The sequence below is a fragment of the Pogona vitticeps genome, chromosome 14 (assembly GCF_051106095.1).
Source record: "Pogona vitticeps strain Pit_001003342236 chromosome 14, PviZW2.1, whole genome shotgun sequence".
NCBI lineage: Eukaryota > Metazoa > Chordata > Lepidosauria > Squamata > Agamidae > Pogona > Pogona vitticeps.
This window is the reverse complement of record NC_135796.1, coordinates 17,581,205-17,604,192: the sequence shown is the minus strand read 5'-3', so window position 1 is coordinate 17,604,192 and position 22,988 is coordinate 17,581,205. Positions and strand designations below refer to the sequence as shown.

General features: G+C 41.9%; 2 protein-coding genes and 1 long non-coding RNA gene across 5 annotated transcripts in view; 1 reads left to right on the top strand and 2 right to left on the bottom strand.

The window, feature by feature from the left end:
- GPN3 (GPN-loop GTPase 3) overlaps positions 1 to 22,988 on the bottom strand; it is a 184,093-nt gene that overhangs the window by 112,752 nt on the left and 48,353 nt on the right. The gene's annotated exons all lie outside the window — the stretch shown is intronic.
- Positions 2,222 to 22,988, top strand: part of ATP2A2 (ATPase sarcoplasmic/endoplasmic reticulum Ca2+ transporting 2) — a 43,279-nt gene continuing 22,512 nt past the window's right edge. For all 3 annotated transcript variants that reach the window (XR_012081941.2, XM_072983469.2, XM_072983468.2), the window contains exons 1-5: positions 2,222 to 3,394; positions 4,556 to 4,573; positions 4,671 to 4,753; positions 16,134 to 16,238; positions 19,073 to 19,211. Coding sequence is in view for 2 of the 3 variants with exons in the window: in XM_072983469.2 (XP_072839570.2) it covers positions 3,277 to 3,394; positions 4,556 to 4,573; positions 4,671 to 4,753; positions 16,134 to 16,238; positions 19,073 to 19,211 (463 nt within the window). In the remaining variant the exon portion in view is untranslated. The remainder of the gene's footprint in view (positions 3,395 to 4,555; positions 4,574 to 4,670; positions 4,754 to 16,133; positions 16,239 to 19,072; positions 19,212 to 22,988) is intronic.
- On the bottom strand, positions 3,802 to 5,301 carry LOC144584793 (uncharacterized). The gene is made up of 2 exons (XR_013539241.1): positions 5,140 to 5,301; positions 3,802 to 3,971 (listed from the first exon to the last, which is right to left on the bottom strand). It is a non-coding gene; the product is annotated as an uncharacterized LOC144584793 (long non-coding RNA).

The window sequence follows — 22,988 nt, the reverse complement described above, 5'->3', positions numbered from 1 at the left end:
TGTGTGTGTGTGTGTGTGTGTGTGTGTGTGTGTGTGTGTGTGTGTGTGTACACACACACTGTACATATAAGTATATATATATACTCTCTATATACATATAGAGGGGATATGTATATGTTACAGGGAATAAGTATGTACAGTATATATGTATATATACTTATATATATATACTTATTCCCTTACAGGGAACCACCAGCCCATGCTCCATTCTTGTTATGGCCCTTCTTTTCATCTACCTCCTGCCTCAAATCAAGCTTTGGAAAAGTCTTTTGAAATATTATAGATTACATTAGGAAAAAAATGGCATTCTGTAGCACAGGTGACTGCCTCGTACATCTGATTAATCAATGGGGTGGTTATTCTATTAAACCCAAGAGGATTTAACTCAGAATTCACTTGACCTCTTGCAGGGCTCCTATCCTTGTCAAGGTGCCACTCTGCATTCAAGCTGCAGTCTCTGCTCCTCGGATCCGCATGCGTTCTCCCAACGTTTTCTTCTTCTTCTTCTCTGGCTTGCTCCAGTGAGGGCGATTAATCTGGCTGAAGCGTTCATGCTTCCACAGTTTACACAGCTTTGAAGCCTTCCCACTGACAGGCCAAAATAACCTGCTTGCCAGAGAAAAGATAAATTGGTCAAGGGAAACTCCATGTGCCTCAACATTATTATCCCTTCAGGGGGAGTCTGATGCCCTTATTTAAATTCCTAAGAAGTAATCAGGGGGAAAACAACTTTTCGGCACCTTTACTGCTCACAGATTTAAAACCTATTTACAAACCTGTCCATGCTGTAAATATAGTCCATGGATATTCCACATGTGTGTGTGTGTGTGTGTGTGTGTACAGGGGTATGAGGTGGGCTATGCACTCCTTCCATATGGAGATTTTTCTCCTACAAAATCAGTAGCCAAGATCCTGTTGCCTATTTATGCCTGCAGAAGGGAGATGGTATAACTCACAGAAATGCAAAATGTTTTTAAAGGCATGGTACAGTTATCTATGCACTCATTTCCATTTTTGAACCGTGTGTGTGTGTGTGTGTGTGTGTGTGTGTGTGTGTGTGTGTGTGTGTGTGTGTGTGTGTGTGTGTGTGTGTGTGTTGTAATTATACATTCCCAGTTTTGAAATCTTTAATATGCGTGTGTGTGTGTGTGATTTATACATTCATATCGTTTTGAATCCTTTGTGTTTGTGTGTTGTATTTATACATTTATTTCCAGTTTTGAACCTTTTGTGTGTGTGTGTGTGTTTATACATTCATTTCCCGTTTGGAAATCTGTAATGTGTGTGTGTGCATGTGTGTGTGTCTGATTTATACATTCATATCCAGATTTGAATCCTTTTGTGTTTGTGTGTGTACAGAAAAGCTGAACACCAAAATCAAAATTCAGGCTGGGCATTTTTCCTATAAAAATGTTGGGGTGGCCCTTCTGTTGCCAACAGCTGAAAAAGAGGAAAAAGGAAACACACACACACAAGACACCCCTTGCAAGGACTCTCCTCCATTGTTAAGTGGGGACGTGGTGTGTGTTTGGGGCCTCGGGACTCCCACCTCGACCCTCCTTCCGCGGGCCACCTTTTGACCGGAAGAAAGCAAGAGGCCGGCGGCCCTCGGGGTCACCTCAGGAGACGGCGGCGCCTCCTCCCCCCTCCGCCCCCCCCAGACCGGGCCGAGGGGGCGAAGCTCCTCCATTGACGCGATCCCTGGGCGGGGTGGGCGTGGCTCTGCGCGGCCTTCCCAATGAAAAGCTTAAAAAAAAAAAAGATTCCATGCTATTCTTTTGCTTTCCACGCCCGCCCGCCTGCCCGCCCACCGACCGGCCGGCCGGCATCTTCCTTTTTCCCCAAGCCTTCCACCCACCCACCCACCCACTCCCACGCTGCCGGGCGCGCGTGCGCGGGTTCTCTCCCGACCGCCACCCACAAAAGCAATCAGAACGCGGGCGGGCAAAAAAAAAAAAAAATTCCCGTCCCTCCCAATGTGTCCGTCCTTCTCTTTAGTCTTCCCGGCTTGAGGCGAAGAAGGAGGAGGAGGAGGGATCCGGAGGGGGTGACGTCACGAGGGCGGGGCCCCGCCTCTCCTTTCCCTCCGCCCCTTTCCCTCCGCGTCCAGCCAATCCGCGTCGTCCACATGCCGCCGCCGCGAGAGAGGCCGCGGCGCGTTGGCTCCGATAAATTCTTATTAGACTCGCCGCCGCCGCCACCGTTTGCGGCCGCCTCAGCCTTTTTCGCCCGGGGGGGAAGGAAGTGGAGCGGGAGGGGGCCCGGGACCGGAACGGGAGGGGAACGCCAGGCCGGGCCGTTAAAAAAAATAATAATAGTTGTAATTATAATTATTATTATTGGCTGGTGAGTGGCCTGGCTTTCCCTCACCGCCTTCTGAAGGGAGGGGGTTTCTGAGGAGAATTTTTGGGGGGCCCAGAAGCCCTTATTTCCACCCCGGGTGGGGCAGTTAGCGTGGAGGACACCCCCCCCCAACCACCACTTTCTCGTGAAGCTCTCTGAGGGAAAAGGCGGTGGTTCGTTCTGAGGGCATTTGTGGGAGGGAAGCTGAGGGACGAAACAAAACGGGGGGGTGGCGGCGGCTCTTTTTATAAATTTTAGGAGAGTTCCTCTTGCTCCCCCCCCCACGAAAACAGAAAAGCCATATCTGGAGAAATAACGCTCCTGCTTGTCAGTGTTTTTTTTTTTTTTTTGGTTGGGGGGGGGCTTTGCCTTCCCTCACTGGATACCCCTTGAAGTGGGTAGCCCTTATTCTTTTTTTAAGAAATAAGGTGGTAGTGTGTGGGGGGGGTTTGAAGAGAATCAAGGGTAATCAAAGGTGCCTCTTTTAGAGCTAGAGGTTTTTTTTTTTAATTTTAAGAGGCATTTGCCTTCCCTTCTTTTTGGGGTGAAAAGGCACCCCCAATTTCTGGTTTAGTCGATTTGTTGATTGATTGATTGGCTTGGGAAATCAAAATCCACCCCAGCTCCAGACACCCCCCCCCCTTTTCCCAAATTGCTGTCTGGATCTTTTCTCTGATGGTGAGGAGCCAGAAGCGTTTTGGGGATCCTTAGGGGGTGGGTGGGGGTGGGTTGGAAAAAAGGGAGCCCGACAAGGAAGGTTGGGTGCTAAGAGGCCGGCTAGAGTAGGGTTGCTGCTGCTGCCGCCTTTCTTTCTTTTTTTTTAAATAATTGCTGCTGCTGTTCCTGCTGCCAATTGCTGTGAAAGAAGGAAGAGGAAGAGAGAGAGAGGCACACAAGGCACCATTTGCTGCCACCACCACACCGGCTTCAGCCATGGAAAACGCGCACACCAAGACGGTGGAGGAAGTGCTGGTTTACTTTGGTGTCAACGAGAGCACCGGGCTCAGCTTGGAGCAGGTCAAGAAGCTCAGGGAGAGATGGGGTGCTAATGGTAAGTGGGGAGCCAGCCACGATCCCCTTGGTTTCTGGGGAGATGCGGCTTGGCATTCCCTCTCTCCTTCCTTCCTGCTTCTCTCTCCCCCCCCTCCCTTTCTCTCATCCTTCCCTTGGGGAAACAAAAGGAATCATAATTATTATTATTTTTCCCCCTCTGCCCATCTTTGGGCCTTAGTTTCTCAGAAAGGCTTCGGGGTTGTGTATAGAACCGCACACGATGTACAAAATCTGGCATGTGCTTCAAGATCTGGAATAAAGGGAGGGGGGAAGAGGGAGAGAAGATGGCTGACACACACACAGAGTGAAATCTGCCTCGTGGATTGCTTTCCAGAAGCTGTTCCAACGTGTAAATTTGTCAGCTCACTCTCCCTTTCACATTTACGGAAGGAAGAGGAGCAGCTCTCTTGAGATACTGAGCACCTGAGGGCTGCTCTTTATTTATTGATTTATCTTGCTGTTTCTTTTTTTTTCCCCCATGTTATCAGCTGAAACCTCTCCATTTCTTATTTGACCTTTGTTTTCTTCTGTGTCCCGTGGGGGGTCCTTTGTCCCTATTAAATGTTACAGTTGCACTAAAAAGAGAGAGAGAGAGAAGATTGTGAGAGAGAAAAGTATGTGTGTGTGTGGTGGGGAGGCATTGGTTTGTACAATTGCAAAATGGGATTTCAAAGAGGAAATTGTGTCACAGGGATGAAGAGTGGACTGTTATCCTTGGAAGGCATGAAGTATAATATGACATTCTGGAATATGAAGGTTGGGAAGTAAAAAATTGTTCTTTTCCTGTGTGTGGCCTAGGGGAGTTGTGGGGTGGAGGCGTTCTGAGCCTATGAACCTTTGTACAGAGCTGCATTAGAAGTTACATGTGGCAGCCGGCATGACTTGGCTGAATCGCTAACCTCACTAGCTTGATGCTACTTGAGGTAGAAGAAGGCAAGGGTTCTGAGGCCTGCTCATGTCTCATTGAAGGAAGGCAGTTTTAACTGACTGTGCTTGCCTGTTTTCATGTAATTTATGTTGAAGGCTTGAGTTTTTAAAATGTTTCATGTGGGACTGAAATGAATAACGATAGTTTTCTGCTAATTTCTAATTACATTGTCTGTTTCTTTTTCTTTTCTCCCTGTCTCGCATGCTTCCTGGAAACCTTTCCTTCTTAAAGAGCTACCAGCTGAAGAAGGTAAGCACTGCAAGCCCATGGTATTTATGATCTTGATATCTGACTCTTCATAGCATTGTATATTTGGTAACTTATGTGTGCATTTTTATCTTGGCAGGGAAAACTTTACTTGAGCTTGTGATCGAACAGTTTGAAGATTTATTAGTTAGAATATTGTTGTTGGCAGCATGTATATCTTTCGTAAGTATCTGCTTGTGTCTGGATTTTGTAATTGCCTGATCTGTCACATGTATAGAAATACATTTTTTAAAGATTGTTAAACTGAAAGGTACAAGACGTAGAAAAAAATAACTTAAAATTGGACATTTTGTTTCCTTTATATTAATTCACATACATTCCCATTTGAGTTACAGGGCACAGATGATGATTACAATTTTTCATAGCAAGTTTAAATGCATTGGGTCATTTCTTCAATGGGAGACTCAATTTGCATACCAGTTAAATTATATTGCATGCATTTAATTCAGTTTCTATATTACCCCATTAATATCGCTACTCTCTGGGTAGTTCACAATGTACAATAGAATAATCGACTCAAACGCTGTATAAAATAAACATAAACATACTTATGATATATTTCATCTGTGATCCTGCCAGTGCTCTTGCGTTTTAACCTTGGCCCCAGTAAGAAGGTGAACTAGTATTCTTTCGCAGTTGATTGTTATGAAACTCACTGAGACTGCTGGAGGTCTTTTTTTGGATGCAATGCAAACTGTAAATAGAATTTGCATGGGGGAATATTCCAGTTGCCTTCCCTTGCTGATAATAGCAAGGTGACAGTTGTTGCTCTTGACAGTGACAAGAATGATGACAGCAGTGATGGCACCATTGTTGACCAAATTTGGTAACTGACCTTTGGGAAGCCTCTTGTGAAATAAACTCCTTGGTTTGCATGCAGAATTTTTAGATGGGCCTGTAAAAAGCAGTCCAGGATCCTTATTTTCCCCCCCTTAACAGTGCTTTGGGGGGGGGCTATTTTGCCTGATGCCAAATGTGCGGTTGTGGAAGAACTAAAATAAAGATCTAAATATATGGGAGGGGTGCTTTTTTATAGTACATGTGATCTGATGGATTGAAAAGGGGGGAATAATTTATTTTTAAAAACAATAATGTTGGATCTGAAATTTAAAGGAGTAAGCACAGTGCAGTTTATAGTGTAGAGAGACCCAGATGTGAATATTGCTTGGACACAAAGCTCATGGTGGCCTTGCGGCTTGTGGAACTGGCAAGTTTGCTGTGAAGATAATTGAAAAGAGGAATATATGTTCCTTTCTGTGTTGGAAAAAAAGGAGTAAAGAGGGCTGGGATTTCCAAGAGCTTCTGAGCACATCCCAGTATGCTCTGTAGCACTTTGTGCATCTGCACATGCTGTAGGTTTCTCCCTCAGCTTGCAATTGTGTGAGACAAACTATAGTGGCAGCAACATCAGTTTTGAACAACTGAGCATTTTTTTTCTGAAGTTGGAAGTGTAAGTGAGATTCATACACTTCAAATCTCACTAGAGAGAATGGTAGGGAATAAGTATATACCAATCCTCTGCAGTTTGTGTGTTGTCTCTCAGTTTATTAATGTTGTTGCTGTAGTCTTGAGTTTTAAAGTATGTTTGAGTTTAAAAAAAAGCCACTCTGGCTGCATAATTCATGTTGAAGGCATTTGTGGAGTAACTACCTGGGTCTGGTCTAGGCTTTATGGCTGGTTAAAACTTGTACAGTGTTGATGAAATTGACATTAGGTATTGCGATTGCACACAGTGGTCAGAATCCTGTTGCATAACTACACGGACACATCTTGATGGTTTAGCTGCAGTAGCTGTGGTAGCGCTTGAGGTGGAAGTGCTGTCTGTGAAGCACTTCTGCTGGCGCACTTAGCAGTTGGTCGTGCCAGCAATGCACAATCAGCACACAACGCTTGGTGCATTTCTGCAAGTATAACTTCATGATCTGCCCCTATGAACAGGATTGTCCATTGTATTTAAAGTGTATATAAATTGTGTGTTGTATTTAGGTTTAAGAAATTTATCCCCATACTGTATATTTTTTCTTTTCTACACCTTTGTATAGACGTGTTGGGAATCTAAATGTTGGAACAAAGCACTCTAATAGCCCTGTGTGTGAATTGTAAATCGTTCTTGAGTAAACCTCCTTGGACCAGAATAAGGGAAGAACTGAGTTCTTGAATTATGGTGATCTTGTTGTATTAATTCAGCAAGAGGGTAGGCAGTGGTTTAAAGGCACCAACTATGTGTTAAAGCAAAAAAAAAAAAAAAAACCAATACAACAATTCATTCTCTAAAGCTTCTATAGCAGAGGCCTCCGACCCCTGGTCTGTGGGCTGGTGGTGGACCGGGCCGCGGAGACAGACTCCCCCGCACAGCAGATTTGTGCATGCGTGCACTCCAACGCACCTGTGAGAGCACTGTGCTGCCATTTGCGCATGCTTGAGTGCCCCACCACAAGCATCATGCCGCCGTTTGTGCATGTGCACGAGTGCGTGCCCAAACGAGCGCGTGCCTGGCCTTCCCCAGCCGGTCCGTGGCGTGAAAAAGGTTGGGGACCCTTGTATGTAACTGAGAAACAGGAAGGCGTATTAATGTGTCTTCTTTTGTTCAGCTATTCTGTTACAAAGTACAGTGGTGCCCCGCTTGACGATGTTAATCTGTTCCATTAAAATCGCTGTTAAGCGATATCGTCGTCAAGCGAAAGAAAAAGCCCATTGAAATGCATTGAAAACCGGTTCAGTGCATTCCAATGGACGAAATACCTCATTGTCCAGCGAAGATCGCCCATAGGGGAAGCCATTTTCGATTGCTGTCTTCTGGAAATAGGTCTGGAAACAGCGGGCGGCCATTTTGAAAACCCAACGATCAGCTGTAAAGATCGTCGTGGAGCGAAAAATCGGTTCCCGAAGCAGGGAACTGATCGTCATGAAGCAGATTTTCCCCATTGAAATATCGTTTTGCAATAGCGATCGCAAAAATCTCATCATTAAGCGATTTCGTAGTCTACCGGGGTAATCGTCAAGCGGGGCACCACTGTAAGTGTATTGCTTTAACAGGTGGCAGTTGTGTATTGTGTGGCACTCTAGTCTAGGTGACTATATTCTGCTTTTGTATTCACTACACTCTGAAAAATGTAATATGCAACTTAACTTTTCTCCCCTGCATGTGGTTGGTATGTGCTTTCCCTTATGAATTTACTTGCATTTTGATCTGCTAAGCTATTATTGGGTAAGTTTAAAAAATAGTCTGTACTTTGATGGGGAAGTTGTTGGGGATTCAAAATCAGGACTGAAATCCAATAGCAAGTTACTACTAGAGAAGGCCCATTGATTCAGTAGGACTCCTGGAGAAGTTGACTCACCAAATCACCACTAATCTAATGGGCCTACTCTAGTTATGACTTACCACTGGATTTCAATCATTGTATTGTGATGATTAGCTTGTAGATGTAGTGTAGGACCACTGCCAAAGATTTATGCCTATGTATACCATTTTGCAAGTAATGATTATACATCAGGGTTTCTACTAAAATGGGATTATAAATCTGTGCATGTGGCTTTCTTAATTAACCATGGTGGCGCAGCACTTAACGTCAGAGAAGAACTGGGAAGGCCAGGCTCTAATTCCCACTCAGCCATGAAGCTTGCTTAGGTGACCTTGAGACAGTTATTGTCACTTTAGCCTTTCTCACCATGATTTTGTGAGGACAGAATGGCGTGGACTCAAAGGTTATCTGGTGAGCTTCTTGGGGATGCATAGGATTAAAAACTAACAAAATAAAAACCTTATTTAATTTATCAAACCCTTGTTTTGCCATTGGGCTTTCTTGTAGTGTCTGACTGACAGTACCCTCTCAAGACCTCACAGGCCTTCCCAGCTGTGCTGCTTCAGATTCTTTTGCTGCAGTCATCCGCAGGTGCTGATGGCTGAATGTCCATGTGAAGGGTTTGTCCTTTCACCAAACTGTGTTCACGTTTTATCGGGGAGTCCCTTTCTCTGTCATCGGACCCTGCAGTATTGGCATTGTTATTTTGGACAAACATTGAAAGATGAGGCGTTCCATTATTTTTTCTTGAACAATGTGTGCAGAGCTCAATACATAATGCTTCCTGCTAAGAATTCATAAATGGCATTCCAGTTCTGCCAATTTCCAGCTTCTGCTGATTGGTTTTCTGTTTCCTCCATGTTTTTGGTGCCTCTTACATGGATTTGGCACAGAGCCCGCTCGTACTTTAATACCGCACTTGTCTTATCTCTTTGGAAGCAAGTCTTAAGGCTGGGTGAGACTTGTTAGGCAACTTTGCATAGGATGGCAGTGTCTATCAAGCAGTCATCAGACGAACAGTGTTCTCTTTCTTTGCCAATTCTGAGTAGATCAGACTTTCGGGGGGGGGGGTTGTAAACAATGGCGGTGATCTGTTTGGACATATGTGTCATACGCCAAGATTAGACAGTATTCGCAGCATACGAGATTCATGACCTTATGGCTACTTTGTTGAACCAATTTACTCCATCTAGTTTAAAAGTAGTGTTAGAATGCCTACAGTCCTAGAAAATGAACTGTGTTGTTGACTCTTAACCGAATCCTTATGTTAGCAAAAGGGTACCTCCACCGTCTACCCCAGGTGCACTCCCCAGAATATTTCTCCAGTGCAGGAGACTGTAGCAGTTTTGAGGGGGGTGGACAGAAGAGAGGAAAGGGAATATTGTGTAAGATGAAGCATGCTTGTGTGACTTTGTCAGTAGCTTCTTATGTCTGTAAATTTCAAACAAGTGTTTGGGTTTTATTGAGAAGGTGGATCATAAATGAGAAATTTGACATGGAGAAGTTGGGGATTAGACATCCCACTAGTTTCAGCACAACAATAGAGAATGGTAAGAAAATTTGAAATTGATTGGAGTAGATCCACTGGATTACTGGGGTTCACATAAACTTAATATTCATTGGATTCAGTGGGTGTGTTTTTACTGGGACTACCAATTAGATTCAGGCCAAAATATCTAATTCCATTATGTGTCTGAATTCACTGACACCATTGACAGAATAACCCACAGTCTACGTCATTGGTCTTAAAACTGTGTTGAAGTTATATATTGTATCTGTTTCATTATGGAACACAGGAAGAATTCTCAGATGTCTGGAGTCAGTATTTTTTTTTAAAGCTGTATTGGGGAAAGAATGACAGAGCTATAAAAATTGGTATTGGCTTTTAAGAATTCACAGTCTTGGAAAGATGCCATCTGTAGGGTAACTGTGTTGGTTTCAGAGATGTTGCATTTTCTAACTCCCAAGAGTTTGTGTAGGAGATACAAGGAATACATATTAAAAATTGTTGGACTCTGTTGAATTAATATGGATTCAGAGTTTTGATGAACTTAATTTTCTGTAATGGCTGAAAGTGTTGGCTCAGTGTGAATCATGAAGAGAATGGAAGTAACCTGAATTGATAGCTAGCAGAGCTCCTGGAGCGAAATAGTTTGAACGGAATAATTCACCTCCTACAGTATAGCAAAGGATTGCTTTATTGTTTAATTTTAAATGAAAAATGGTCAGTTTTTGAAAATTTGTATGCCATTAAGAAGCCAGATGGCACTCTGGAGAAGATGAGGAGAAAAGGATAGTCTTAATAAGGTGCTCTGAATTCCATAAAGTATACTAAACATGCAAAAATTTAATATGAAGAGCTAATTTTAGCAAAGTTTGGACAGATAAATGAATAACTTTAATTAGACATGAATGAGATATATTTCTTATTTGCCTTTTAGCTAGCAGTTGAAATCTTTGTCTCATTCATACAGCGCATCCCAGGGGATCGCTAGGTATGTGAAGCCCAGCATGTAGTGAGAGTTGCTGTTTTTAAGGGTGTGTGTGCAAAAAAATCTTTCAAGAGCAACAGTGTATTCTGTTAGTTGACATTGGAGCAACAGTTCATTGAATGAAACAAGAATGGCTGCTGCTGGACATGAGAAACTCATTCAAGGCTAAAGCTTTAACAATAAACCTTGTTATTGGCCAACACTGAAATACATTAAGTACATAGCATCATATTTTAAAATGTATGGTAGCAGGTTTTAAGAGCTGAGTTCTCCCCCTATGTTGTAGATGCCTGATTCCTTTAAATTTGTGAAATGCCTGCCAGGTTACTTTGACTCTTTCATATAGCCAGTAGGCACACAGGATGTCTAAAAAGCAACATGCCAACACCCTTACTTGGGGGCTTCATAGACTGCACAAAAAATTTCAGGAAACTAAATGTTGAGGAGGGAGACTTGAGTGTAGACTTCTGCCTTATTGTACTGGCAAGGAGAAGTTATAATGTGGGCGCTCTAACTATATGAATTGAGTAGTACAGGCTCAGCACCTCAACATTCTGAGAACTGGCCAGTTTCTAAAGCAGGGGTAGTCTTTTGTTCATGGAATTGCTGCACAGTAGCAGAACATCTGTTAGATGCCTCTGGATGTGGAATTGAGGTTATCTGGGACGGATATTGGTGGTTTGGGTCATTGTCTCACTTCAGGGTTGTAAACCTCTTTCAGTAGCCCTGAAATTGTAGTCGCCAGTATAGAAATGCACTAATATATAAATAAAGACGTAAATATCACCATCCAGAGCATTTAGTGATAGTTTTCCAAATTTTACCCTGTTTACCCGAAAATAAGACAGGGTCTCATATTAATTTTTGTTAAAAAAAACCCATTAGGGTTTATTTTCAGGGGAGGCTTTATTTTTTTTATGCACAATCTACGTTTATTCAAATGCAGTCACGTCATCTTCTTCTGGTTGCTGCACAATGGTGGAGGGCAGAGTTCCACTTAAATAGGGCTTATTTTTGGGGTAGGGCTTATATTACAAGCATCCTGAAAAATCATACTAGGGCTTATTTTCAGGTTAGGTCTTATTTTCAGGGAAACAGGGTAGAGAAGATTGTAGGGCCTCTGAATAGCAGAGCAGCCCTACTAATCTTTCTGCCTGTTACTACCTATGCCACCTCCTCCTTCACCTGTGCCATTTCTGATGGCATCTGGTCTTTACCTTTCTTTTTCTACTTCGGTGTCTGCTCTCCCTTTCCATGTTCCCTGATTATAGTCTTGGCTGCTGCAAACAATGAATGGGAATGAAATAATTTTAAGCAATATAAAATCTGTATATTAAGTGTCAACTGATTAGATGTGCCCTGAATTGTATTTTTGGAATGTGAGCTGTAATACATAAGTAGGACGTTTGTACCTGTTTGTGGTGAGTGTAATGACCTTTTCAAACAGCAGTGGCATTGCTGGCCTTTTCTTTTGAAAGCCATATGAAACATGATGTTCTGGTAAAACTCAGAAAATGCATAGATGGTTGAGAGAAATAATGGTAGTCTGATGAAGACTCCCTGTAGGGAGGATGGACTGGCAGGTTCTTAAGGCTCTTACGTGGGAGAATGCTATTTTAACTACGTCATGAAAAATACCAAGAACTGAGAGGTTTGCAGCTGTAAATGCAGGAATGAGAAGACTCAAATGACAACCACGTTTGGGAGCAAGGTGCTTCCCAAGGCCAGTTTTGTGGGCTCCTAAACCCCTCATGCCCTCAGAACATTTTTTGTTTAAATCGGAAGAAATTTGGCTTTTCCGCTTCTGGAGGCCTCCAGGAACAGGGATTGTTTGCTTTAAAGAGCTAAGATGTTTTCTCTGTAACACTCCTCACAAATTAAAAACCTGAGTTGCCCACCTAGACTCTTCCAGTTTTGATCAATGGCACTGTTATACAATTTTTGCCTGTTCCTGGTGGGGCCTTTGTGAACATTTGTCCCCGGGCCCGCCAAAATCTCCCACAATGGCATAGGTTTTGGTTGTATTTATCTGATAAAGAAATGATTTATCATGTAACCTACACAGTCCATTTTTAAAACCTTTCACAATGGCATAACTCTACCCACTTCCACTGGGTTTAACTTAATTGTCAAAATGGAAAGTGCACTTCCTTTTCAGAGTAGAACAGTGAGTATAATAATCAGTGCTTTTTATCTTGGTGAGCACGTGATCAAAAATAAGTATGGCAGCGCCTGAAGAATATGAGAACACAAGTTCTCATTTTGCAGAACAGGTTTCTAAACTCTAAGGTTACAGATTAAAAAGATGAATTGTGTTATGAAATTTTTACCAGATGCTTAGAATGGAGCATTTTTCAAACAGAGAAGGCCTTTCCATTGACTTTAAGGTCACTTAGTAACATGTGTTCTTGGCCACTGTTGCCTGTGTTGTATATTGCGGAGAAAGCTGTTTTTAAAAGTCTGCAGCTTTTCGTGAACGTAGATCTTCCCTGGTTAGGGGCTGGCAGCTGCTGTGCTTCTCAACCCTTTCAGAAAGAATGGGCTGTGCACTGGAAAAGAATTTTCCCATTTCATTTGTGCTATATACGGATAAAGGGCAGATGTTCAAAATGGGTAACTGGTGCTGCTCTTCCATTGCTAGATATGTTTGTGGAGATCATTTGAGTCCTTTTCAATAACACTATCTCGAGTGGTGGTCTCTAGCTGTAGCACTTGGACTGGAGCTCCATCAAGTGGCTAATCATAAGTTGTAGTTGTGGCCATTTTAAAAAGCCAGTATTAAATTTTAAAGCCAATTTGCATCCTGGACTTGTGTGCTTCTGTGCTGCACCCTGTATTTGGCTGTTCTTTTAGATTTTTCTGGACAGGGCACGTTAGAATAAATGTTATTAGTCATTTATTACATATATTCTTTCAACCATATCCTTCAGATCTCTCAGAAGTGGTGTTTTTGGAGCTATCTCTATAATGTTGTTTTATGGGTGTGATTCCCCCTCCTTTTGTTCTCTCCACTTGCCAACTCACTGGTTTTCGCTGCTAATGAGAAGGCTAGCCGAAATAATGTGCAAAATATGTGTTTATCCTTAGTCTGTCCTATACCACTACTTGAATTCAAGGGTTCTGTCTTGTCCTTTATTTCACAGAAGAGATCAGAGGTCCACTTAAATGTTAGAACTTGTGTTCTAAAACACTGAACACAATGTCTTAACACCAAAGTTTCAACATTCAGCTGGAGAACTGTGGGATTTAAGGAGTTTCAGCTGTAATATTTTTACCATAGCATAAGTCATACTGTAGTTGTTTCTCAATTGCTATTGCCCTATTCTCAATTTCCTACAACTTGTGGGTTTGCTTGGAAAGCTATTTCCCAGCATACTATTAGAAAGCAGAACTTGCATTTTCTTAAACAAAGAGCTAGCTTTTGACCTAAACCAGTCTTCATCAGGCTCCACAACAATATGTTGTAGATAATGCAGAAAAATATATATGAGAGAGCCAAAAATCTTGACCGATGTCTGTGCTTGTATGTTTCTTAAAAGTGAGACTAAAAATGCAGATTGCAAATGCCTGGGGTGTGTGTAGGTTTCAAATTACCCATGGTAGTTGGATTTTGTCTCCCAACTGCTCTAATGAAGGGCCGCCAATAATTTGCATTTACCACCGCCTTTTGAAACAAAGTTTCTGTTTGGTGGTAGTGGGGAAGGTAATAGAGAAATGTGTTTTGTGTTGAAAAAGAGTTTTTTTTTTTTATTTCAAGTGGCTCAGGAAAGGGCATCATCTGCCCTTGGCATTGCATTGTGTAAGGACTACACTTTTTCCACTCCATTTCCGTGCTTCTTTCCCCCACCTCCTTCAGAAGAAGAATCTTGTTACGAGCTCGCTGTTGACTGAATTCCAAGCAGGAAAGGTTTCAGCATGCGTTGTCAGTTGCTTTGTACTTCCCGTTGCTCAATAGATTGGACATAGAAGTAGCTCTTTTCCTCTGTAACAAATGCTGTGACTACAAAGGCTTCCGACTGGCTATAGATTACTTGTAAGAACTGAAGATGCCATTATTAATGGAGCTCTTAGCTATGACTAAGAGCACCATTTAGTATATGCAATCTTTGGAGGATTTATAAAGGGTCTCGGTGTTCTTGGGTGTTCTTTCCCTTAGTCACTTCTTATGCTTCCTGTTGGAGGCCAGTTCTGAAAGTTCACTGTCTCCTTAGACAGTAGAGGGAGTTGCATTGGAAGAAAAAAACAGGGCAGGTAGCCTCAGAAGCCCTCTTATTGAGGGCTTGCATCTGTGTAAGATGTTCCTAATTTTTAAGTCATTAATGGAGAGAGCCCATAGAATAGAGAAGAGTTTGTTTGTTTGTTTGTTTGTTTTGTATGGAGAGCCCCATGGCACAGCTAGAGCCTTGTGGCATAGTGATTAAACTGCTGAACTGCTGCCAAAACTGTGTTCACAACCCAGGGTTCAATCCCAGGTAGCCATCTCAAGGTTCACTCAGTCTTCCAAGGTCAGTAAAATGAGTACCTAGCTTGCAGGGAAGGGGAGAATATGTACCCTGCATAATTAAATTGTAAACTGCCTGGAGAGTGGTATATAAGCAGCACACCTTGCTTTGTATTTATATAGTTCTGTAAATATTAAGGTGGTGGTCAGGTCAGAAACCTAAATCCCTCCTTTGGCAACATCTTAAGGAAACTACACATAATGATGGCAGCATTGCTTTTTCTAAAAATATTCTCTTTTTTTCAAACTGGGGTGAATCAGATTTTTCAGAGGGTTTAATTTGTTTTTAAACCAAAGTGAAATAAAAACCTATTTAAAAAGAGTAAATGACTTCAGGTGGTTAAGAGATTCCATCCTTTAACGTTCATGCTGTTCAGGTTTTGATTGTAGTGCCCAGACAATATCTCAGGACAAACATATCATAACAGCAGATCTTTTAATTAGAGAGATCGGCTTCCTCTTAATTCTTGATCTGCCTTGAGTGGAAGCAGATTGTGCCAGAGATATGTCTGCAGAACAGGACCATTCAAGGTTCCAGAAGTTGGTATCTGTCTCTTAAATGGAGATGAAGCTTGGCTTTAAGTCTGAAGGATTGGTGTGTTGTGAAGACAGGAGTTGAAAATCAGCAGCAGGTCATAATACTAGCCTGGAAATTGATCTACTCATAGATAACTGCTACCACAATTTAATTCTCAAAATAGCGAGCTGGCCAAGCAGAAAAATCCCAGCTCAGATCTCACACTTTGCTTAAAATGATTAAAATCTTAACTTGTAGCAACGGCTACCAATTAGGTCTCCAGATTTTGAAGAGTAACCCTTCCCATCGCCATGTATGTTACCTTAGAAAGAGGTTAATTTATTAAAAGTTAATAAACAAAAAGTTGCTTTTTGGCCCTGCCTGTCACTATAATTTATTTTGCCATTGTTTAACATTAGTAATTGGCTTCGAAAACAAAAGCTAGAAGTCTAGCTTGTGAATGTTTCGGGTGTGTAGATTACCAAAGAATAGCCAGCCAACTGAAAAAGGGTAGGTGAGGCGATTATTTCTGTGAAATGCCATTTGCCTCCAGCTTTTAAGGTGTGGCTTAAATGACTAAGCAAGATTCTGGGAAAATGGAGCAGTAAACCCTTGGGATATTTCATTACCCATGAGTAAAGCGTAGCTAAAATCGAGATTACTGTTATAGAAAATATAATGTTAAGACTTTCTGGTATAGCTATTTATTCTCTCATTTCTCTTGCAGGTGTTGGCCTGGTTTGAAGAAGGTGAAGAAACAGTCACAGCCTTTGTAGAACCTTTTGTAATTCTTCTCATATTAGTAGCCAATGCCATTGTGGGTGTGTGGCAGGTAAGTAAGCAAATTCAGAGTCTTTATCTTTGTGACTTACTGGTGTCACTGAGACAGTTGTAGGCTCCCTCCTCCAAATAATATTTTAAAGGGCCTAAATCTTTGCATGTTATTAATTGCCAGCAAGTTCACCTTATGGCAACCCAAGTAGGTTTTTTCCAAGGTATGTGAGAGATTCAAGGCGTGATTTGCCATTGCCACCTTCCCCAGTGAGTTTTGTTAACTGAGCCTCAGATCTCCTGAATCCTAGTTTTGAAACACTATCCGTTGTACCACATTGGCTTTCTAAATCTTTGTATACATTTGAAAATTGAATTTAGAGTCTGTTAAGATGGACATTGAAATGTGATGGAAATACTGTACTGCTGTCTTAAATGTTGAGATCAGGAACAATCTACTTGCTGAGATTTAAAACTGCAAAGTTGATGGGTGAGTAGCCAGCATCAACACTGAAGAATACCATTCCGTTCATAGTTAAGGTTTTGCGCAGAATAAGAAACGGTGAAAATTCTTCAGTCACCTGACAAAAGTGTGACTTAGTTTTGTTCTGTTTTTTGCACTGTCCTGTGAATTTGGCGTCTCATACTAGTGTGTAATCTATTTTTGATGGCAAAAATGGATTAAGGTGTGCTTAACTGTGAGCTTGGCAGTGGTTCGTATTGCTTACCTGCCTGCTTTTGCCACAGAACCCCCGCCATACATCATGCAAGAGTGGATGCTTCTCTGATTCTGCACTTTCCAAAACTACAACATTTGTGGCCAACTATCTCCCGGTACAGACCAAATGGTGCTGTCTAAGGCTGGTGGAAATTGAAATCCATCACATCTGGAGGGCAACAGTGATGGGCACATGGTCTGAATCTGCTACTTCAGTTTCCCTCCCTGTCTGAAGACCTTTTTCATGCTATGCATGATGTATAATGCAAAAATTGACAGATTGTCCCCAATTGGTAGTTCTCTGAAAATATCAAAAGTATTGGGTTATAAGATTGATTCACCAGTAGGATACTTGGGAGAGAAGCTCTGTATAGTTCCTCAGTGGCAAAGTTTTAAAATAGTTTAATGGCTGTTGTTTGCCATGATGTCCAAATTGGGCCAATGACAGTGTTTTGCTTGAATCAGAGATCACAGCAAGCCATGGTTACAAAAAAAGAAAAACATGGAGGAAAAACTCTGTGGACAAGGGAAGCAGGGTACAATAAAGAGGTGGCATGAGCTATACATCCAAGCACTTCACGTATTCCTGAAAACAAAAATGTGGTCTTTTAACCAGCTCAGCATGTTTCACAGATTGCCTAAAATTGTTGGGTATGTGGCTATTGATATATGTCGGGGGTTTGGAATGTACAGCGGATCTATTCTGAACACATAGCACATTCTATAAACATTTGAATTCATAAATTTGGAACAGAAGCTTGAGCAGGATGTCTCCATAGTGAAGAAGTCTTAATTTATGCTGTCCTCTCTCATGCCCTTAGAGAGGGAATGTTAAAAATAGTCATTCAGGAAATGTTCTTTTGGAACTTATCTGTTTCAAGTTGGTTCATCTGGTGGGTATGCTCATGCTGGAATTCTGAATTCTAGTACGTAGAGTGCTTGGTTCTCAAAGCACTCCAGTAGAGTAAACTTTGCTGTGATAGAACTGTATGCAAATCAGTTCTAATAGACATTAATGATGTGCCTGGGGGCTACAATCCATGAGCTGCTGTTCATTTATTTCATAGCTGCTGAAATTTTAAATTGCCATTGCTTTGTTGTATTATGCCTTTCTTGGTGGGTGGGGTAATAAAACATTAGTGAAAGTTTTAAGGGACCATTTTTCACTTTTGTTTAATTGCCTATGAAATGTTTGAAGAGAATTCTGGCTAATAACAGCCCCTGTCAGTATGGATCCCTTGCCGATAGAATTTAGTTTTCAAAACTTGTTGCTCTCCCCATTCCTCAATTTTGTATGTACAGGTCGGATAAAAACACTTTTAGATACTTCTCATTTGACCTTCAGTGAAGATGATAGAACTGGTGATTTTGGATGCTTGAACGTTTTTCTTCTCTCGTTTGGCAACCTATAATAATTTAGCAAGATTTTAGTCTTAAGCTGTCTGGGAGAAGACAATCTTATTAACTGAAAGGTCCGTAGCTTTTATTAAATAACTGCGGCCATAAATCACTGTTAATATAGTTGTAGGATCCATTCTCGTAGATGGAGGAGATGATCATCTGAAATAGTGATGAAGTATTGATGCATCTCCTCGTAGAATACCATTCCTGTCAGTTTGATTGATGGTAGACCCTACTTTAGAAAGTAGGTAGAAATACTCATACAGCATCTTTTCTTTGCAAAAATAGATAGAAGATTTTAAGGGCAAAGTAATAACATTGAGTGATGAAACTTCCTGGGCAGTCACGTGTTCATTAAGTATAAGAAATCTGCTTTTGGTCTGTCCTGTTTGCCGTACACCAGAGATAGGGTACTGTCTTTTTTCTATGAAAAATAACAATATTTGAAGGAATGTTTTTGCTGTGGAATGGCTTCCAAAAAAAGAACTTTTTGTCTTAACACTCTAAAATTACCCTTCTGTTCCTGGGACTGTACGTAATGAATGTGCTTGAAAGAAACTAAAGCACAAGGCAGGGCCATCTATACAGGATTTGACAGCGGTACTTTGCAGACAGCTTCCTCAGCTTGTTGCAGACACATGATGTGTCTGGTTGTGTCAGTGAATGAACGTAGATGGATTCCTTAATCTTATAAATGGGAGATTTGGAAGCTGGCAGTTTCATTAACTGCAGTAGCAAAAGCTAGAGATTCTGAATCCTCTTAATGTTTCTTGCAGGAGAGAAATGCTGAAAATGCCATCGAAGCACTTAAGGAATATGAACCTGAAATGGGTAAAGTGTACCGGCAAGACAGAAAAAGTGTACAAAGGATAAAAGCAAGAGACATTGTCCCCGGTGATATTGTGGAAGTAGCCGGTGAGAAGCTTTGCTTACTACACGATATATAGACATAGTATTACCTTTTTTTATGGTGCTGACATTTTTGGAACTGTGTCTTTATATTAATTTTGTTGTAACAAATGAATATGTCATTAAAGGCCAAGAGAAACCATATTTGTGCCTTTCAGAACCATTCAACATATTTGGAAGTTCTGCTGCTAATTATGTATCAGTTGTAATCCATATTGCATAATAATGCTAAACTCATGCCTTAATTCTTTGTAATGAAATTATGTGCGCTTTTTTGGCTCTGGTAAATCCTGTTGTCATCTAGCGTGCGTGTGCTAGCAACGTTATGTTTCTATCTAAAACTCTTTCTCCTTTTACATTTGCGGTGTGTTGAAGGTGGAAAAGCTGATTGTTTCCAGAGCTCTAAACCTGCTGAAGCAGTAGCAGCCGAACTGATGTGAAGTGACCTACATTTTTGGGGGGGGGGGAGAGGAGGTGTCTTCTAAGAGCAGTTTGTTCTGTCTTGCGGATGCAATGCATAGGTCCTAACCTACAGTTGTAAAGTACATTAGCACTCGCTAATATAGCTACGTGTTCAGAAAACACTACTTTATATAATGCAAAATAATAGCAGAAATCTATGCCTCTGTAAAGGATCTAGCTTGTCCCCTTTTGGTTTCTTTGTACCCCTAAAACTGAAGTCGAAGAGGAGGCAAAGATCTGTTTCGCAGATGCTAGACTTTTTTGTTAGATGGGATGGCCTTATGGCGTGACGACCCTGGTGTTAATGCTTCTGCTCTTTTCAGGATGCAGACATGGCTTCACTCCACGCTAGTCCTGGGGTTTACAAGTTTAACACCTTGCTAGTATGGATTGAGGGAGAGGGTGTGTTATCTTCTTACCCTTAAGATGATTTTCATGGTGCCATCCAAGAAGAGGAAGTCATGCAGATCTGCCGTAGCAAAATGAGAAAGAAGGCAAGGGCTTTCTCTGCTAGAGGCATCTAGCTACACAGATTGTCGGTTTACGTAATAGCTGAAGTGAACGGAGAACTGTATGTATTTAACAAGCTCCAAGTCCTCTTATTAAAATGGAGGAAGGTGAGATCAGGGGGTTTGCATCATCAAGCTACTGAAAGGACCTACCTTGAAACTATTGTTGGGGCAGCTCCTCCGCTATATTCTTTGTGGCTGCTTAATAGTCATACACTCTTAAGGAAGGTTGTGGTGAAGGAGCCCAGACTTGAGATTCTTGGCATGAGCTGTCTCTTTGAGAACTCTCAGTAGCTGGAGAACTAGTTCATTTATTTATTTATTTATTTTTGAGGGTATTGTTTGTTTTAGTATTTTAAAATTAGGAACTGCTTTGAGCAGCTTGGCCAACAGGTATATAAATGCATGGGAACAAATTATTTGACATTACCATCGTCACTTTTCAAAAAAAAGTTAAGGCATTTTGTTCATCAGTTTTAGCTCCCATTCCACTGAAAATGTGTTGCGCAATCTAGTTCAGTGTCAGAGAATCTGTGGGCTGCCTGGAGAACGGAAGGTTTAATTGTACAGTATTGTAGGGATCTATAATGCGTCAATAGAGAGTAAATAACAGCTTTCATTCCTAAATTCTGTTTTCAGCACAATGAATACTCGGTGGCTCAGACAGTACCAAAAAAGGGATGCAGAAGAATGAGGAGGCGGCTGTTTGTGTTTTTTGACGGATGGTTGGGGCCCAGGTGCATCTCCCTTTAATGTTCTTCTTCTTGGGTCTCAAGGTCGCAGTTTCCCATCAGGTCTTGATATCCTGATTTGTTTTGTGGTAGACCTGTTATGAAGACCTTGCTGTTGAGGTTTAATTTGTGAGGATGCTTGTAATTTGTTTCAGATGCCACGTTGAATCAGATATGCTTTATTACATCTTGTCTTAATATTTGTTTTAGTATTTGGAGATTAGTATTTGGATCCGTAGGCATGTAAACTCAAACTACAGTGATAGATAATTGAATTTATAAAGCAGTCATGTGTGTGATTTATCTGTCTGGTTCAAATTAATATCTTCAACAACCCTGGCGCTGACCTAAATATGGCGTGCCTGATTCTTGTGCTGAGCATTGGACACTTCAGCTGAGATTTTGCAATTTGCATAGTTGCAACAGTGCTATCCCTGGTCTTAAAGAAGGCTGAGCTTTCAGAACTTCAGTGCTTCTGTGTCATCAGTGCTGTTCATCTCTAGGTAGTTCACAGTCGGTGACTGTAACGTGGCTAAAATTTTAGGGTTGGCGGCAGAGCACATACGCTCTGTTCCCTAGCTAGTGTCAAGGCCTGGAGGTGAGAGAAACGGTATGCATGCCTCTGTCATAAGTCCGAGCATATTGGATGGCCTTTGACATGGTGCCTGCGAAAAGAGGACCATGTAGGGAAGCAACATGGGGATGCGTATCTGGGCATGGAATTCTAGGCAGCATGCCAGTGACATTTGCATAGGCAGACAAGTGCGCCCCTCCGTTGACTGGCGTAAAATAACCAGGTGACACTTATCTCTCACTTGTCAGTGGTGCAGAATGATCATGAGAACTTATGTGTGGGGTTTCCAGCCAATGAAGCATTTCTGCACAGTCACTGGCCCTAAAATAAGCATCCCATTTGTCAGAAGGGAACTAGATCCTAAATGCAGATAAAAAAATTTTCTTTATCTCTGCAGGAAGTTATGTACCAGCTTTAAATGAACACCCAGCTTCCAGAATATGAAAAGTATGGATTGATAATGTCTGTTTTGTAGTATGAGAGAGTTACCCAGAAACTTATAACCTCAAGGTGTGTGTAGGTTGTTCCTTCCAAAGAATATTGCTCTTTGCCAAGAAATACTTGATGGAGACTTTGCACTGTTGTCTTCCAGAGAAAGTATAGTAGATACTATTTACAAAAAAAGACGGTGGCCACAGCCAGAGGAGGAGAGCAGCCAAGCTCTGGTAGGGCCCATTAACAAAGAGGACCCACCGCCTGGAGGGAGAGCTGGTTGGGATGGGGGTGGCTGGCAGCTGGAGCCGCAAGGGATGATGCAGTAAAAGCAAACGGTGATGCATGCTGTAAACATGGTGAGTCTCTATGCATGCTCACTTGAAGCACCTCCCTATCTGAGGCTGAAATAGCCTCAACTGCCAGAAAGAGAAACCTGTGCGTCCTAGATCAAATCAAGCCTCAATGATCTCCAGAGACAAAAAATGTTGAAGCCAAGGCTGTCCGACTTTGGGCACATCATGAAAAGGCAGGATTCCCTGGAAAATGATACTGGGAAAGGTTGAAGACTTTGAAGAGGAAGACCAAATGCGAGGCAGGCCGACTCCCTGAAGGAAAGCCACAGATTTGATTTGAGTTTGCAAGAGCTGAGCAAGGCCGTTGAGGACAGGGCATGTTGGAGATGGCTCATTCACGAGGTGGCCATGAGTCGGAGGTGACTCGATGGGCTGGCGAACGATCATGTCTGCTGCACAAGAGGTGGGCAGATAGGAATCCTCCGAGTGTTATTGCGTTGTGGATCTCTGTCCCACCCCCTTAGCAGACAGACGGCGAGGACTTGGGAGGAAGGCTTCCTCGGAGGTTGTTCCCAGACTGAGGTTGGTCTGGGATGTGGCTGGAGGACGGTTATCTTCTCACTGGTTTGTGTAAAATAACTGTTGCTGTCAGTTGCTGAGGAAGTTGGCAGTTTCAGTCTTGTACATTTCTATTTCATTTAAAGCACAGAGATTATAAAAAGCTTGCTCTGGCTATTAAAAATGTTTTGGGACCGCTGAAGGGGAAAAAAAAAACACAT